This window comes from Orcinus orca, chromosome 9 (assembly GCF_937001465.1).
Source record: "Orcinus orca chromosome 9, mOrcOrc1.1, whole genome shotgun sequence".
Lineage (NCBI taxonomy): Eukaryota > Metazoa > Chordata > Mammalia > Artiodactyla > Delphinidae > Orcinus > Orcinus orca.
The window spans coordinates 75,787,098-75,803,763 of record NC_064567.1 but is presented as its reverse complement, the minus strand read 5'-3'; the positions used below and the strand labels follow the sequence as shown (position 1 = coordinate 75,803,763).

Genomic DNA, 16,666 nt, shown 5'->3' with positions numbered 1-16,666 from the left:
TTGTCATAAACAGTTGTAGTTAAAGGAGAAGTTGTCACTTTATCCACAAATCAAAATCTGCTGGTTCAATAGTTTCTAGTTATATCCCTTAAAGAGATTCACATAGTAGCAGACTTTAAGTTTTATAGTCTGAGCAAGTTGTTCCTTCTACCCTTGTTTCAATTTTTTCATGCTCTTTGCATTTCTTTCAATCTTTTTTTTTTTCACATCTTTACTGGAGTATAAATGCTTTACAATGTTGTGTTAGTTCCTGCTGTACAACAAAGTGAATCAGCTATACGTATACATATATCCCCATATCCCCTCCCTCTTGCGTCTTCCTCCCACCCTCCCTATCTCACCCCTCTAGGTGGTCACAAAGCACCGAGCTGATCTCCCTGTGCTATGCGGCTGCTTCCCACTAGCTATCTATTTTACATTTGGTAGTGTATATATGTCCATGCCACTCTCTCACTTCGTCCCGGCTTACCGTTCCCCCTCCCCAACCCCCAGGCCCTCAAGTCCGTTCTCTACGTCTGCGTCTTTATGCCTACCCTGCCACTAGGTTCATCAGTACCGCTTTTTAAAATTTCACAAATATGCATTAGCATATGGTATTTGATTTTCTCTTTCTGACTTATTTCAAATCTGTATGGCAGACTCTAGGTCCATCCATCTCACTACAAATAACTCAATTTTGTTCCTTTTAATGGCTGAGTAATATTCCATTGTATATATGTGCCACATCTGCTTTATCCATTCATCTGTTCTTTCAGCGTTTTTAAGATTTTCTTTGCTCCCCTCTGAACTTTAGTGCCCCTTAACTTTCTTACAGCAACTACACACATTCTTTTTTTCAGTAGCTATTATAATTTTCTGGGGGTTAGCAAAGCATTAACACAGACTGAACCTTCATGATATGATGATAAATACTTCCCTTTCTAAATAATTATCCTTCCACATGTATTTTGTTAATAGCACGAATAAGATGGCACATAACAAAACAAAGCTTATAAGCTATCTATACACTATATAGTACATGATATTTAAATAGTTAACATTTTTTGCCATAAGGCACTTGATATATTGCATAGGTTAAAGTTTGAACATTTTCTTAATGATGAGAATTAACTGTAGGGAGAAAATTAGTTTCACGCTGAAATTCAAAATGGCCCATTAGGATAATCACAGCAGAAAGGAGGCAGTCAGTACCCCTTGAACTTGAGCAGCATCATTGGCCAGCCTGGTCGTCAAGGCTCCCGTGGTGTTTTTAGGGTCGTCAAACCAGCTCACATCCTGTGATACAGAAAATGATTTCATTATCTTAAAGCCCGATGTTTGAGACCCTCAGCTCAGAAGGCAGTGACAGGGTCAGGTTTATTTATCACTTATCCTCCTACATTAAGCAGTCAGGATTTGATACTGAATAGACAAGAAAGGGACTTAAGAGACAAAGTCATAAATAGACCATTTCATTTGTCAAAGCAACTTTTTGAGTGCCTACTTTGTTCCAAACATAATTTTTAAGTGTTGGATCTATTCAACAGTGAACAAAAAAGACAAAGTCGCTGATTTCATGAAGCCCAGATTCTAGTGATGGAAACCACAGATAAAAATATACCATGCCAGGTGATAATAAATGATAGGAAGAAAAATAGACTGGGGTAGGAAGGAAAAAAAAGTGAGGAAAGGCACTATTTTATAGATTGGGAAGGGGAGAGAGAAGTCCTCTCTCAGGTGACGTTTGAGCAGAGACTTGAATGAAGAGAAGGATGAGAATATCTGAGACAAGGAAGAAAGAGCATGTGCAAAGGCCCCGAGGAAAAGGCATATTTGATCTGTTCACATACAAGCAAGAAAGCTGTAAGGGCTGCCACCAGTCTTTTTTTTTTTTTTTTTTTTTTGCGGTACGCGGGCCTCTCACTGCTGTGGCCTCTCCCGTTGCGGAGCACAGGCTCCGGATGCGCAGGCTCAGCGGCCATGGCTCACGGGCCCAGCCGCTCCACGGCATGTGGGATCTTCCCGGACCGGGGCACAAACCCATGTCCCCTGCATCGGCAGGCGGACTCTCAACCACTGCGCCACCAGGGAAGCCCTGCCACCAGTCTTAAAAGCACCTCTGTGGGAATGTGTAAAGCCAGCTCTTCCTCTGGACAGACTTCTGTCCTCACTGGGCTCTCCCACTCCTCTCATACCTGCATGCAATGAACCAATGGGTATAGAGTAGACTGTGTATGGGAGAGGGGGTGAAACTACAGGAGATGAGGTCTGAGAGGCAGTGGGGACCACACTGTGTGTGACCTTATAGGTAACTGTAAAGATTCCAGATTTGGGGACTTCCCTAGCAGTCCAATGGTTAGGACTCCACACTTTCACTGCTAAGGGCCCGGATTCAATCCCTGGTCAGGGAACTAAGATCCCATAAGCTGCACGGCACGGACAATAAAAAAGAAAATAAAGAGTCCAGGGACTTCCCTGTTGGTCCAGTGGTTAAGCATCGGTCTTGCAATGCAGGGGAGGCCAGTTCGATCCCTGGTCAGGGAACTGAGATCCCACATGCTGCAGGACAACTAAGCCCGTGCCTCAACTAATGGGCCTGGGTACTCTAGAGCCCGTGCACCGCAACTAATACCTGATACAGCAAATAAATAAATAAACATTAAAAAGAAAAAGAGTCCAGATTTTACCCTGACCAATATGGGTAGCTTTCAGCAGGTATGGGGCAGAGGGATGTGATTTGACTTTTTATCTTAGAAGAATGATTCTGGCTCTCGGGCGATGAACCCACTGGATTGGGATAAGGATGGAGGCAGCGGGACCAGTTAGGAGGCTGTTGTAATATTAAACAAACTAGAGTCGAGGACGACTCCAAAGTCATTAGCCTGCACAACGGGTAGAATGGAGGTGCCGTTTACTGATATGCAGGAGGACCAGGAAAGGAGCAAGCCTTGTGGGGAGGGGAGAGTCAGAAGTTCAATTCTGGAAATATTAGGTATGGAATGCTTAATAGACATTCACACAGAGAAGTCGAATCAACAGATAACTGTGGTTCAGGGCAGAATAAACCAATTGGGTTTAAAAAAAAAATCGACAAAAGAAATCTAGATTAAAATTTAGCATTCAGGGCTTCCCTGGTGGCGCAGTGGTTGAGAGTCTGCCTGCCGATGCAGGGGACATGGGTTCGTGCCCCGGTCCGGGAAGATCCCACATGCCGTGGAGCGGCTGGGCCTGTGAGCCATGGCCGCTGGGCCTGCGAGTCGGAGCCTGTGCTCCGCACCAGGAGAGGCCACAACAGTGAGAGACCCACGTACCGCAAAAAATAAATTAATTAATTAATTAATTTAAAAAATTTAGCATTCAACATAAAATAGGATTTTCTTTGGAAAACCACTTACACTTTTCAATACAAAAATACTAGAAAGACTGAGTTTGAAGTACCAGTTTATGTCTGTTACAAGAATAACTATGGTCCTAAGAAGTTACCTCGACGGGTGATTTGCAGTTAAAGCAGTACCTATCATTTTCCCCAAAAATACTGAAGGAAATAACCACGGATATAGTATGTATCCGTTTGCTTTTAAAAATTGTTCAGTGCTTAAGTGCCTCCCCCACTGAAATGCAACTTCCGTGTACTAGGGACCATTCTGATGTGAAGGCCTTACAATACCTAGTATTATGCCTTGTCAGCAGAAGGCCCTTAATGCATGATGGCTGGACTTAATAATGTATGGAGATGGCATTACACAAATCATCAGCTCAGCTTCCAAAGAATAATGGACCTAGGAGTTGGCCTGGGGGCTGTAGGGGCAATGGGGCATTTAGCCCTGGACCAAAGCCTTGAGTCTAAATCGAGTGTCACTTATACATATGGTTTGACCGAAAATCCTAACACAGGGTCCTCGACCAAACAGTGCTCTTTCACTCACTGGATTCAGTCCTGGCTCTGTCAGTCATAAGCTAGCAATCCCCATAAATATGTCTTCTTTTTAAGTGGCAGGGGTAGGAGTAGGAAAGGACTGAAGAACGAAAGACAGCTGGGAAAATGTGAATGTCATCTAGACATCAACACAGCCAAGTGGTGTTCCTCAGCCACGGTTCAAGTACGCCCAGCATATCCGGGGCATCCAGATGGAGCATCATAGTATTAGTGAGTTTAAAATGGAAAGTTACAAAGTCACAGACAAAATCTGCATGATTGTTAAAGAAACTTTCCCCTTTGAACTGGGCTGCTCTGGGTTGCATGTCCAGAATCCCTTTTCCCCAGAAAAACATTCACATCTGTCTGTCCTTAGGGTTCTGAAGGTGTTAAGTGTGAGAGACATTCCATTAAATCATTATCAGCTAGCAACACTGCAGCTGGAATTAATCTACCAGTCCAGCCCCAGCGAAGAAACTGAGCAGCAGGGAATGGGCCATGGGGATGACTTCTGATCTGTGGAAAGAAAGGGTACAGGAGGCATTTCCTGGTGGGAAGAAACACAAGTATCCTGGGTTTCCCCGGGGAAAGACGGAAAGAAAGGGAGGAAAGGGATGAGAAGCATGGAAGATCGCTTCCACCTACTCTGCCTACAGCTGCTGAGACAGAGGCTGGAGGTGAATCTGCCCTGGAGACTCCCATTTGTCTCGCGGGCACCCCCGTCCTTGCGCCCACCCAGAGGAGACCTCCCAGGGCAGGGCTCTGAGCCTGACCCGGTGGGCGGTTCAGCAGCATCTCTGATATGCGATTGAGGGAAGATCAATACAGGAGCTCTGAGTAACCGGACGGCGCCCCACTGCTTCCCCGCAACACGGCACAGCGGGGCGTTTTGCATATCCCAGGCACAGCCCTCAACAGACATACCTGTCTCAGCATGGATCTGAAAACCATGTATCGGAGCCGCTTGGTGAGGATCTCTCCGGCCTTGCCAAACGTGTAGCCCTGTGAAGAGTAACATGCCCCAAGGGAAAAGACTTGTCAGAGACCCAGCCGCTGATGACACAACAGGAGGGGGACTTGGTGTCACTGCTAAAGCAGGACACCAGACAAAGTCAGAAAGCCCGATTTCAAGGCGTGGCTCTCTTTCGGTGACAGTGTACTATGGCGGGTAGCCGCACTGCGGGCAGAGCCGGGATCGACACTGCCGCTCCCCAGGTGGGCCCGTCGGGGATTTATTAGGACGTGGTTTCTCTGTCCCCCGTTCCCCCTCCCGCTTATTTCTCCCCGTGAAACAGGGTCTGTCACTCAGGAAGCTGGGGAGCTGTTCCCAAGGCAGAAGGCATTCTAAACCGGGGCTTTATATTACGTATCATCCAAACCAGAACATTTTTGAGCGTGAGAAGGGGGGATATATCAATAAGTACACCAGGACCCGAGGTGCAACCTGGGAAAACAAGAATATACAGCCACCCCGGCCATAAAAGATACAGACCACAAAGATATCAAATTCTTAGTTTCCAAGTTAAAAAAAAAAAAAAAGCCAAAGTCTAGCAGCAAAATAGTTGGAAAGGAAGACTTACGGAGAGAGAATTTTCTGCACTGCCCTTCCCCTTTCCCCAAGGATATAATCTGTGTCTGGGAGGAAAGAAGAGAGTTTGGGGAAAGAAGAAAGTAAGATGTGATTGTATGGCCATGCTGAGCCCTGTCTGGGGAGGAACGAGGACAGACCCTCATCCCACTGAGTTTGGGGATACAGGACCAGAAGGAAGCATTGCTCCCCTTTCTACCTGGAGCGCTGGGGAGTGGCAGTTTACGGATGAGGCTTGCCACACAATGGCCTGCAGAAAGCTGAGCGGAAATGCCTGGATGGTGTATCAGAAGAGGAGAAGCCCCAGTAACAGCCTAGTGTGTTGGACATTACGGAGAGAGAGGGAAGAAACACGTGCAAAGAACACTCTTCCACGTGCTCCTGACCAAGGAAGACAGGTTGGACCATGTAAGGGAGGGCCACCAGCCCCTCGGGTCACCAGCATGAGGCAGGGGGGCAGGGGAGGTGCACAGACCACCACCCTCTGCCCAGTGCTGTAATGCTGCCTAACCCTTCTGCGAAAATAGACACCAATCCAGGGAGAAGGGGGAGAGGGAGAAACCCTGGATTAACTGAGTTGAGGCCTGAAGTTATCAAAATGATTAACTTTACTTGGAAATGACCAGATGAAGGTTTCTGCTATCAGACTGAATGAAATCTGAACTATCTTGCCAACTACAGGAATGTTACTGTTGCTATCTTGTTGAGAACTTTCATTAAGTACTTCCCAAACATTGTAAGTCCTCAGGACAAACCTATAATCACCACTTTACAGAAGAAATGGAGGTTTAGAGAGGCTGGTAAATTGCCGGAGGCTACAGTTCTAAGGTGGCAGAGTTGGAATCTGAATCTTCGTCTAAAAGAATCTTAACCAGAATGAGAACCCAGAGCCTGGGATTTAACCCCACAGTCAGCTCCTTCCTTGTATTTCTAAATGAGGAGTTGGCATTCTAACATCACCATTAGGCACTGTGCCACCTCTGCACTTCTGAGGTCCTGGGATTCAGAGCCTTTGTTTTCACCTTGGTTTGCCAAGCAAACCAGGCTCCAGTTTCTCTGAGTATCATTATGTTACAAAGGTACCACTTTAACTGCCTTTGCTTCACCAATTCATATCTCCAGCTCAAAGCCCACCTCCCTCCAAATTTCTTAACCAACTGCACCCTCAGCAATCTCTACCTTCTCCCAACGCCTATGGCATTAATAGTTGGTAAGGCAATCTCACATACAATTAGAGTATCACATTTATTCTAGTATGATCAAATTCCCCAAAGAGACTTCAAGTACTCAGTAACAAGAGTCCAGAGCTTTGGACCTCCTATCATGTCCAGAAAAGTGTTCTGTCTGTTCAAAATATGAATACATGCTTACACCATGTAAAATAAAGAGACCTATTGAGAGTTCTATCTTAAAAAATTACCTGTGACTAATCATTCATTCATTTAATAAGTGATTGTGTTTACAACGGCCTCACACAGACCTAGAAACTTAGTCTTATCATCTCTTTTAATCATCAAGCATCAGCTACCATTATCCCCATTTTACAGATGAGGAAACCGAGGCTTACACAGTTTAAGTTACTTACTTGCCCAAGGACACAAAATTAGCAACTGGAGTAACTCATACTTGACCCTAGCCTAACACCAAAGCCCACACTGTCTTACCATGCTGAGCTTTTTAGAGCACTTAATTCCTTGCAATTTCCTCTCAGCCAAATGATTTGCAACTTGTAAAATCTGAGTCTTTACAAATGTTTCCTACAGTTTTTGTTTGAAGACTGACATTTTCCCATCATTAAAAGGGTTCCTTCTCCTTTAGCAAAAGATAAATGATAAACTCTTCAAACATTTTTAAAATCAGCGTAACTGGCTTATGGGGTTCTGGGTTTTGTTGTTGCTTTTAGAACACTGGAAGACATTTCTCTAAGTATTTAAACTGACTGGCAGTACTTATATCCAAACATATGTCCAAGGCTCCCCTAAATCCCATTTTTTAGAGCCTAGTGTCAGCAACAAATTGGTACTTGCCATCTTCCTCTACAAGGATTAAATCATGTGCTGCTGCAGCTGCTGACTTTCAACATCCCCTGAAAGGAGTTCAGGGTGGAGAGCAGAAAGGAGGCACTCTGTGTTCTGGTAAAAACTGGCAGAACAGGTCTTCAGATAGATATTTTCAGGAGCCAATTTTATGAGCCCAATTCCTGTATCTCCTCATATCTAGAAAAGCACTAAAATCTTTCATGGTGACAACTGCTCCTCGTGACTAACAGAAACCTGCAAAAAATATGTGCTTGATTGCAATGTACTCCCCCTTCACCAAAATCATATATATACTGACCTTCCCCTCTCCCTCCTAGGAGCAGTTTCTCCAAGCTATCTGAGATGCTGTCTCCCTGGCTGCAGTCCTCATCTTGCCCCAGATAAAACTTAACACATGGGACTTCCGTGGTGGTGCAGTGGTTAAGAATCTGCCTGCCAATGCAGGGGACACGGGTTCGAGCCCTGGTCCGGGAAGATACCACGGAGCAACTAAGCCTGTGTGCCACAACTACTGAGCCTGCACTCTAGAGCCCGCGAGCCACAACTACTGAAGCCCGCACACCTAGAGCCCGTGCTCCACAACAAGAGAAGCCACCACAATGAGAAGCCCTCGCACCGCAACGAAGAGTAGCCCCCGCTCGACACAACTAGAGAAAGCCCGCGCACAGCAACAATGACCCAACGCAGCCAAAAAAACTTAACTTGCACCTCTCACACTGTGAATTTTTTTAAGTCAACATTAGCTTTCATTTCCAATCACCAGCTTAGATCAAATACTCTCTGCTCCCTCTGACTTCATTAACATTTCCAGTTGGGGGAGGAGAAGGTGGGAAGGAAGTAAGCAAGGGAGCCAGAGGAAGCAAAACATCTTTGTTTTAAAAATGTCAAAGCAAGTGGCTGCTAACAGCCCAGCAACTAGAGGAGCAATTCTACTAAAAGGCAAGTTATTACACAGATGTTTAATAAATTCCCCCAGTTGAACAATGGTACATTTCTCAAAGTGAAAATGTAGACACTTACCTGAAGGAAAAACGTAATAAAAGAAATAATTCCAAGGATTAGAAACAAGAGTGAAAACAAGTTACTATTCTGTCGTTTGGTTTCAGGATCGTCATCTCTGGTAAAAACCTGTCAAGAAAATATTTAAAGGGTTTTCAGTACCACTGAAGAAATCATTCAAAGTCTGACCCATTTTGCAACTAGCAGAGTATTCGGGGTCAAGGGAGCCTTAGTATGTGGAGGTCAGACTGGCTTCCCTAAAGGGGGACATATTCTGCCTTCCCTGGGGACCAAGAGTGGTCCTGTCATTCATCAGTCTATCCAGCTCTTTTTCTGCTCATACTACTTCTTGGAGTAAGAGTGCCACAAGGGGGCGCCACACCCACCACAGCAGAATTGGGAACAAATACTCTCTGCTTCCTTTGACGGGAAACTACACTGTGTGTCGATCTGTTGTTTTACAAGTTGGACATTTCGAACTGTCCCAAGGTGTCTGGAGACACATCTGCTGATGTGGTTTCGGTGAACCCAGGAAAGGTGCTCATTCATTCACCCCAGGCCTCTCCAAAGAAAGGAGCTTCCTTGAGCCAGCCTCTGTAGGATGGCCAGTTAGATAGCCAGTGGGCAACTGCAGCCAGCTGACCTAGAACCACATGTGGAGACCTGGGTTAGAAGAGCTTACAGGATGCCCTGGGCTTCAAGAACAGAGAATAACCATGCCACAGGGAAAGAAAATCACCTCCCTTCACAGTGGGCCAAAATCAGTCTTGTGAGAGCCATATTCCTAAGCCAACCCAGACAACTTTATCCCTTATAAAGGGAAAAAAAAAAAGCTTTTTGGAAGAAGTTAAATTAATTTTTCTTGATTCATTCCAACAAAAATAAAACCTGGGCTCCCCTGGTGGCACAGTAGTTGAGAGTCCGCCTGCCGATGCAGGGGACGCGAGTTCGTGCCCCGGTCCAGGAAGATCCCACAGGCCGCGGAGCAGCTGGGCCCGTGAGCCATGGACGCTGAGCCTGCGCGTCCGGAGCCTGTGCTCCGCAACGGGAGAGGCCACAACAGTAAGAGGCCCGCAGAGGACAAAAGAAAAAAAAAAAAAAAAAAAAAGACCTAACAATCAGTGAGCTCTTACTCTGTGCCAGGCGTTATTCTAAACAAACTCATGTATACTATCCTTTACCCTCACAACCACCTCCTGGGGTTTGTTATCATCACCATTTTACATAGAGGGAAAATGAAGCACAGAGAAGTTAATTAACTTGTTCAAGGTAACACAGCCACCAACTGATGACCCAAGGCTATACCCCCAAGCAATCTAACTCAGAGTCCACAATCCTAAATTCTGTGTTACAAACCTTCAATGAGGCAGAGAGCTTGTTCCCTACCCAATATCTAGGAGCTAATATGTCTGCCTTGGACCACCTGTTTCCAGGTCTGCTGTTACACAAGGAATGAGGAAAACCTAAAATTTGTAAGTTTTTGTTATACACAGCCAAACCTATTCCTAACTAATCCAATTCCTTTTCTTTCCCTGATGATGCCACTGTCTACCTCTGTGCCTGCAAGACAAATGTTAGAACAGGGACTGGCCCCAGCCAATCTATGGTGGCTATGAAACACAACCATGTTTCTTTGCTTCTGAATGGTTACTTGTGCACTACAATGGCAAGGTTGAGCATTTGCAACGCAGACCATCTGGCCTGCACAGCCTAAAATATCTACTCTCTTAGCGTTTACAGACAAAGTTTGCTAACCCCTGGCCTAGAACATATGCTCCATGGAATCAGACGCTTCCTCTCTTTCCTGGTACTTTTTCAGCACGCAGAACAGTACATGGCACAAAGCAGACAATGAAGATATTCCTTGCAGGACTACATCAAACATGTGAACGCCAACCGGAAATAAGTTAGCCAGGCATAGGTGGACCGGCATATTTATGTATCTTTTAATATAATCAAAAGTTAGCGTTTGGTCTATATTTTGTGTAGTGATCCATCTCTTTCTCTACAATGTTTCTAGCAGTTATGGCAAAGGTGTCCTCAGCTTGTCTGAACATCTGTCATTAACAGAGGGCACTCCTGCCCGGATTGTAACTTCTTTGTTGAAAATGCCGAAATGAAAAGCAGGTGCAACCGGCATCTGTCAGCCTGCATCTTTTGGAAGCCGTCCCATTTGTTTCCTCTTAACACGTGGGATGGACATCTCACAGAGGCCCAGCGCTCAGCCTGCTTACGTCCTGACAAGCACATGAGTCAGAGAGCAGCTCTGTCTTGAGCCAGCGTGATGAACATACGAGGAAGTCTCTTCGCACCCTGGCGATAGGACAGTTCCATTGGACTCAGAGTCCAATGACGGCAGGTAGGGGACAGTCACCTAGTCAGTTTCGTGGACTATTTTTCAGGGATCTCATTCCCAGGGCCCTAGGATAGAAAGCAAATGCCACGACCAAGGAAGCTTTGAAAAATTATTTTCCTATCACAAACAAGACTTCTATTCCTACATCTACAAGCTGGTTAGTGTCATATGAAGGTGAGCTGCATGTTTTTGTGGTTTCTGTATAAAGTTACAAACACAAACAGTTCATTCTTGAGTCAGGACTCATAAGTAAATCTCCAAAATGGACATAAACACTTACCCCTATAATCCTTGAAAATATTACTGAAAATGCTGGTTGCAGACCTCCATTTACAATGGCACAAAATATACCAACCACAAAATAAGGCCATTCAGTTATATTCAGCTTCAGAATCCTCCAAAAAGAAACTGGAGGTACATTTTCATCCTGGAGAACACAAAATAATACAACAAACTCGTCAGGAAAAGAACTGATACTTAACTGATTTAATTGATGTACAGTTCTTCTGTATGCAGAAAAATTTTTAAATGAATATATCTTTTTCTTACTTCCTTATCAACTGATGGCTATTTACCTTAAAAAAAAAAGTGCTGACAGATTCTGTTATATCGTTCCTTTATTTCTTAAAAATAAATGATTCCATAAACATTTAAGTCTGACCTGACAGTTGGAACGTGACAAGTATATTTATAAGTAAGGATGAAAGAACAAAAATGTTTGTGTTTGAAGACCCACTGTAATCTATCTCTTTACATTATAAATTCTAATTCTAAAATTCTTGTCCTATAAATTCCAACTTGAGTCTAAAATGTTGAGATTTGGATTTGTGGAACAGGCTAGGGGATAGGACAGGAGGATTCTGGATAACCATTTCTTGTTCCCACTCGTATCCCAGCCTTAGCCCACTGGTGAAGACATAAGTCCACAGCCTCCTCCGTACCGAAGTCTCTTCTGTACTAAGCTTTCTGTTTTGGCTTTGTGGTCCATGGATACTCTTGCGAGTTGATTTTCTTCTTATTAGACTGGATCCTAAATCTTTGGGGGACATGTCCAAGGCATCAATTTCACTTTCGGATCCACCAGCTGCATTTTCTAATTCAATATCATTTCCTTTTGTCTAAAATAAATAAGAAATATGCATAAGCTGGTTAGGCTCAGTTAACCAACAAAAACTAATCTCTTAACAGCAAATATCAAGGAAATGGCAATTTAAGTCTGTATAGGAAAAGGATAAAGTTAAACTGCTATTTTCTGGTGTGATTATATTTGAAAATTAAAACCACTAAATGAGTATTCTCAGAAAATATGCTGAAACAACATGGCATCCGTTCCATGTATCTAGTCATATACTTTTTGTGGGTGTTTTTGGCTCAATCATATTTGCTTTGGACCCGTGTTATCAACAGAAATACGGTGCAAACCATATTGTGAGCCACAATTTTTTTCAGTAGCCATGCTAAAAAAAGTAAGAGAGGAAATATCAATTTTAATTATATATTTTATCTAACCTAATGTACCCAAGGTATTAGATCAACATGTAATCAGTGTAAAGACTTTTTGAGATATCTTGCTTTTTTTTTGGTAGACTAAGTCTAAGTCTTTGGACTCGGGTATGCATTTTCAGCTTACAAACACTTCAATTCAGATTAACCACTGCTGAAGTGCTCAATAACCACATGCGGCTAGTGGCTACTTGAGTGGATAGCTCACTTTTAAGCCTTTTTTAACTTTACTTTTTTCTAATTATCCTTCTTTATGTTCCCTCCTTTCAAGAGAAAGAAAAAACCTCTAAAAAAACACTGGTCGGATCCTGAATCCCACCCAAGTATTTTTTCCCTCTTCTCAAGATAATCAACGGTAACATTTATTTATAGCACTGAACACAGCAAAATCAGCTTATGCCTAACATATTGTGCTTTAGGAAAATGCTAGAGTTAGACTATACCTGCATTGTGACAAGTTTGAAGTAAATGCCTTTCTCCTTCATGAGTTCATCATGACTGCCTTTCTCCACAGTGACTCCATCATCAAGACCAGCAATGACATCAGCATTACGCACTGTGGACAAACGATGCGCGATCACGATGGTGGTCCGGCCTTCTCTGGCCTAAAGAGAGAAAAATTTGGTTTTGGAATACATGAACAACTATCTGGAAAAATTCATTAATTCAAGTTATATTTACTGACCACCAATGCCTTGGATATTGCAAAACTGTGTAAGCTATATAAGATAGTCTCTGCCTTCAGTAAACGTACAGTTAGTGGTTTAAAGTGATGTTCTAAAAAAAATTAAAAAATAATAAAAATAAAATGATGTTCTATTATAACTATAAACACAAATATGATAGTCTCATATTAATATTATGTAAGCCTCTAAGTATTTTAACTCAACCTCTCGTAGCCTGTTTATAGTAATCATCAGGGGCTTATATAAAGTAAAACACCCTACAGCCCAAGAATTGGTCAATCAGAGCAGGTACAGGCCAGTTGCTATACTGGTGCATACGAGCTAGAATCAGTCCTGGGAATCACCATGTCCTATCTCACAGGACATTGGGATGATCAAGACAAATAATAAATGTGAAGCAACAAAGTACAGACTTCAGCGTTACACTGATCTGAACTCGAATCTTAGTTCTGCCATTTATGAATTCCAGGAGTTTATACAAAGCTTTTAACCTGTGTGAGGCTCAACTTATTCATATATAAAATGGGGATAATAATATAGTGCTAATTTTTAGAGTAGTTGTGATAACTAAATACAACAATGCACAGGAAGCACTGTGATGTACACAGTAAATGCTTAATAAATGATTCTTATTCCTAGGGAGAAGCATTATGGAAAACTGAAGAGCTATGTAAATGTTTAAACGCCCAATCTCATTTTTATTTTCATATGGAACAGAGCCAGAGAACTAGAACTCGCCTGAGATTTCTTTAACCTTTGTAACTCCCAGTGCTTATAACGTTTGTTACTCTATATTTCTCTCCAGTAACTAGCAATAAAATTCTCAAAACAAGCTAACAAAAAAAAAGGTATCAGGATCAGTATGAAAAAGAGAAGTGAAAAACTCTGAGAAGAAAAAAAAAATACATGTCAGAAAAATACTCTCTAGGTGGTAGCAACCAGAAAGTAGAGAAGACAACGGATCAGCTCCATGGATGTTTTCAAAAGTCGGGGATGTGGTATTCCCCCCCAAAATGTGCGTGCTAAAGAAAAGGTATTTTTAAATGCAACCTTTCTAAATTCATTTTATTTATAATTTAATACATAGTGCCATGGTAGAATTATAAAATACAGATGTGACATTATAGATAAGCAAAGTGAAGGGGGAAAACGCAGCCACAATCCCATCTCTTTCTATTTTGGTTCACAGAAGTTTTAGTGACCTGCTTTTTCTTCTCTCAACAATCTATTACGCACTCTGACAGGATGTTTAGAGAAACAGCGTTGTTCTGTTATTACACAGAAGAGGAACTGGAGCAAATATGAGTTCATCTTTTTTTTTTTTTTTTTTTTTTTTGCGGTACGCGGGCCTCTCACTGCTGTGGCCTCTCCCGTTGCGGAGCGCAGGCTCAGCGGCCATGGCTCACGGGCCCAGCCGCTCCGCGGCATGTGGGATCTTCCCGGACCGGGGCACGAACCTGCGTCCCCTTCATCGGCAGGCGGATTCTCAACCACTGCGCCACCAGGGAAGCCCGTGAGTTCATCTTTGAATTCTACTGGGACACTTCAACTTGGAGCACTTATGGGTTAAAAGGTTTCCCCATTTCTTGTCCTCACAGAGTTGGCCTGGTTACCATCATACACCAGAGACCAAGCACAGTGCCTGGCGCAGCACGAGCACTCAAGTCCAAACTGGTGAATGAGTCACACAGACTCGAGAACTGCTGGAAGGTCACACTCTGTTGATGGTCAAGGACATTTCATGGCTCAGGTATGTTTCCAACATCGGCAGCTCTCCGGCACTTTCCTGAAGATAAGAGGTTTCTCATTTCCCACAGAGTCTTCAAGAGGCATCTAACATCTTGGAAACTGTAAACCTTCCTCTTGTTGACAACAACAAAAACTCACAAAACCTAAATAACAGGGTCATCGCTAAGGCTAATAAGTTTTCAAGATCACAATAAGAATCCACCTGCCAACACAGGGGACAAGGGTTCGAGCCCTGGTCCGGGAAGATCCCACATGCCGCAGAGTAACTAAGCCTGTGTGCCACAACTACTGAGCCCGCATGCCACAACTACTGAAACCCACGCACCTAGAGCCTGTGCTCTGCATCAGGAGAAGCCACCGCAATGAGAAGCCCACGCACCACAACAAAGAGTAGCCCCCACTCGCTGCAACTAGAGAAAGCCCATGCACAGCAATAAAGACCCGATGTAGCCAAAAATAAAGGAAAAAAAAAATTTGCAAGTATCTTTCAATGAAAGCTTATTCATCGCTACCTAAAAAATACCAGAGAAATAGAGAGAAGTTAAACAAACAGACGCAAAGAGGTTGGATGGTTTTAATAGCTTTAAGAATCACTTTAGAAGAGATTTTTTTTAAAACATTAAGAATTAACAATGGAATGTTCTTGTGCTTATAAATCAGCTAGGTTTGAAATGAGGTTCACCCACCTTATCCAGGGCCACCTGAACCACCGCTTCACTCTCAGTGTCCAGCGCTGAGGTGGCCTCATCCAGCAGCAGGATCTTGGGGTTGCGAACCAGAGCCCGAGCAATGGCGATTCTCTGCTTCTGTCCACCACTCAGCTGGGCCCCTCTCTCTCCAACCAGGGTGTCAAATTTCTACAACACAGAAACCACAGGAGGATTAAGCAACAGAATAAGCTATCTCAGCTCAGATTATAAGATGGCAAGCAGGGACTTCCCTGGTGGCGCAATGGTTAAGAATCCACCTGCCAATGCAGGAGACCCGGGATCGAGCCCTGGCCCGGGAAGATCCCACATGCCACACAGCAACTAGCTCTGTGCGCCACAACTACTGAGTCTGCGCTCTAGAGCCCGCAAGCCACAACTACTGAGGCCGCATGCCACAACTACTGCAGCCCACGTGCCAAGAGCCTGTGCTCCACAACAAAGAGAAACCACCGCGATAAGAAGCCGCACACTGCAACAAAGAGTAGCCCCCGCTCGCCGCAGCTAGAGAAAGCCCGCGCACAGCAACGAAGACCCAACGCAGCCAAAAAATAAATAAATTTATTAAAAAAAAAAAAAAAGATGGCAAGCAATCCCATAAACAACCCAAGCCTCACAGGCAGTATGGTCCAGTTCCTTAAACTTAGTAATAACCAACCCTAATTTAAAATAATATGTATGTCTACTGCTAGTCGATGCTGCTAGAGTTTTAAAATCTGAAGTCATCTTGATTTCCCTTCTTAGGAGGTTCCTCCAGTTTACAGTCATTTCCTAACTTCCTATGCATCAGGCCAGCATTTTATAACCCTCTAGCATGACAAAGATCGAGAAGGACTTACATTAGGCAGTTTCATGATGAAGTCATAGGCGCTGGCTTCCTTCACAGCTTTCTCAATCTCATCCATGGTTACATTTTCACGGCCGTAGCGAATGTTCTCGGCTATGGTGGTAGCAAACAACACAGGTTCCTGACTCACCACACCGATAATTTCCCGCAGATACCTTACATTGATGGTCCTGATGTCCTGTCCGTCAATACTGATCTGAAATAAAAAGTAGGTGTGATATTCACACACTGCAGACTTGTGACGTATCATCTGCAAAGGTAACTCAGTGCCGCAGCACCTAGTTCAGCAAGTCATCT

At 43.7% G+C, this 16,666-nt stretch overlaps 1 protein-coding gene across 1 annotated transcript in view; it reads right to left on the bottom strand.

Moving 5' to 3' along the window:
• The window catches only part of ABCB1 (ATP binding cassette subfamily B member 1), a 106,280-nt gene that overhangs the window by 29,376 nt on the left and 60,238 nt on the right, over window positions 1-16,666 (bottom strand). The window contains exons 13-20 of the mRNA XM_004263504.3: window positions 16,362-16,565; window positions 15,502-15,672; window positions 12,824-12,985; window positions 11,819-11,995; window positions 11,158-11,304; window positions 8,543-8,650; window positions 4,820-4,897; window positions 1,192-1,275 (exon numbers count right to left, since the gene is read on the bottom strand). Of these exons, the coding sequence (XP_004263552.1) occupies window positions 1,192-1,275; window positions 4,820-4,897; window positions 8,543-8,650; window positions 11,158-11,304; window positions 11,819-11,995; window positions 12,824-12,985; window positions 15,502-15,672; window positions 16,362-16,565 (1,131 nt within the window). The remainder of the gene's footprint in view (window positions 1-1,191; window positions 1,276-4,819; window positions 4,898-8,542; window positions 8,651-11,157; window positions 11,305-11,818; window positions 11,996-12,823; window positions 12,986-15,501; window positions 15,673-16,361; window positions 16,566-16,666) is intronic.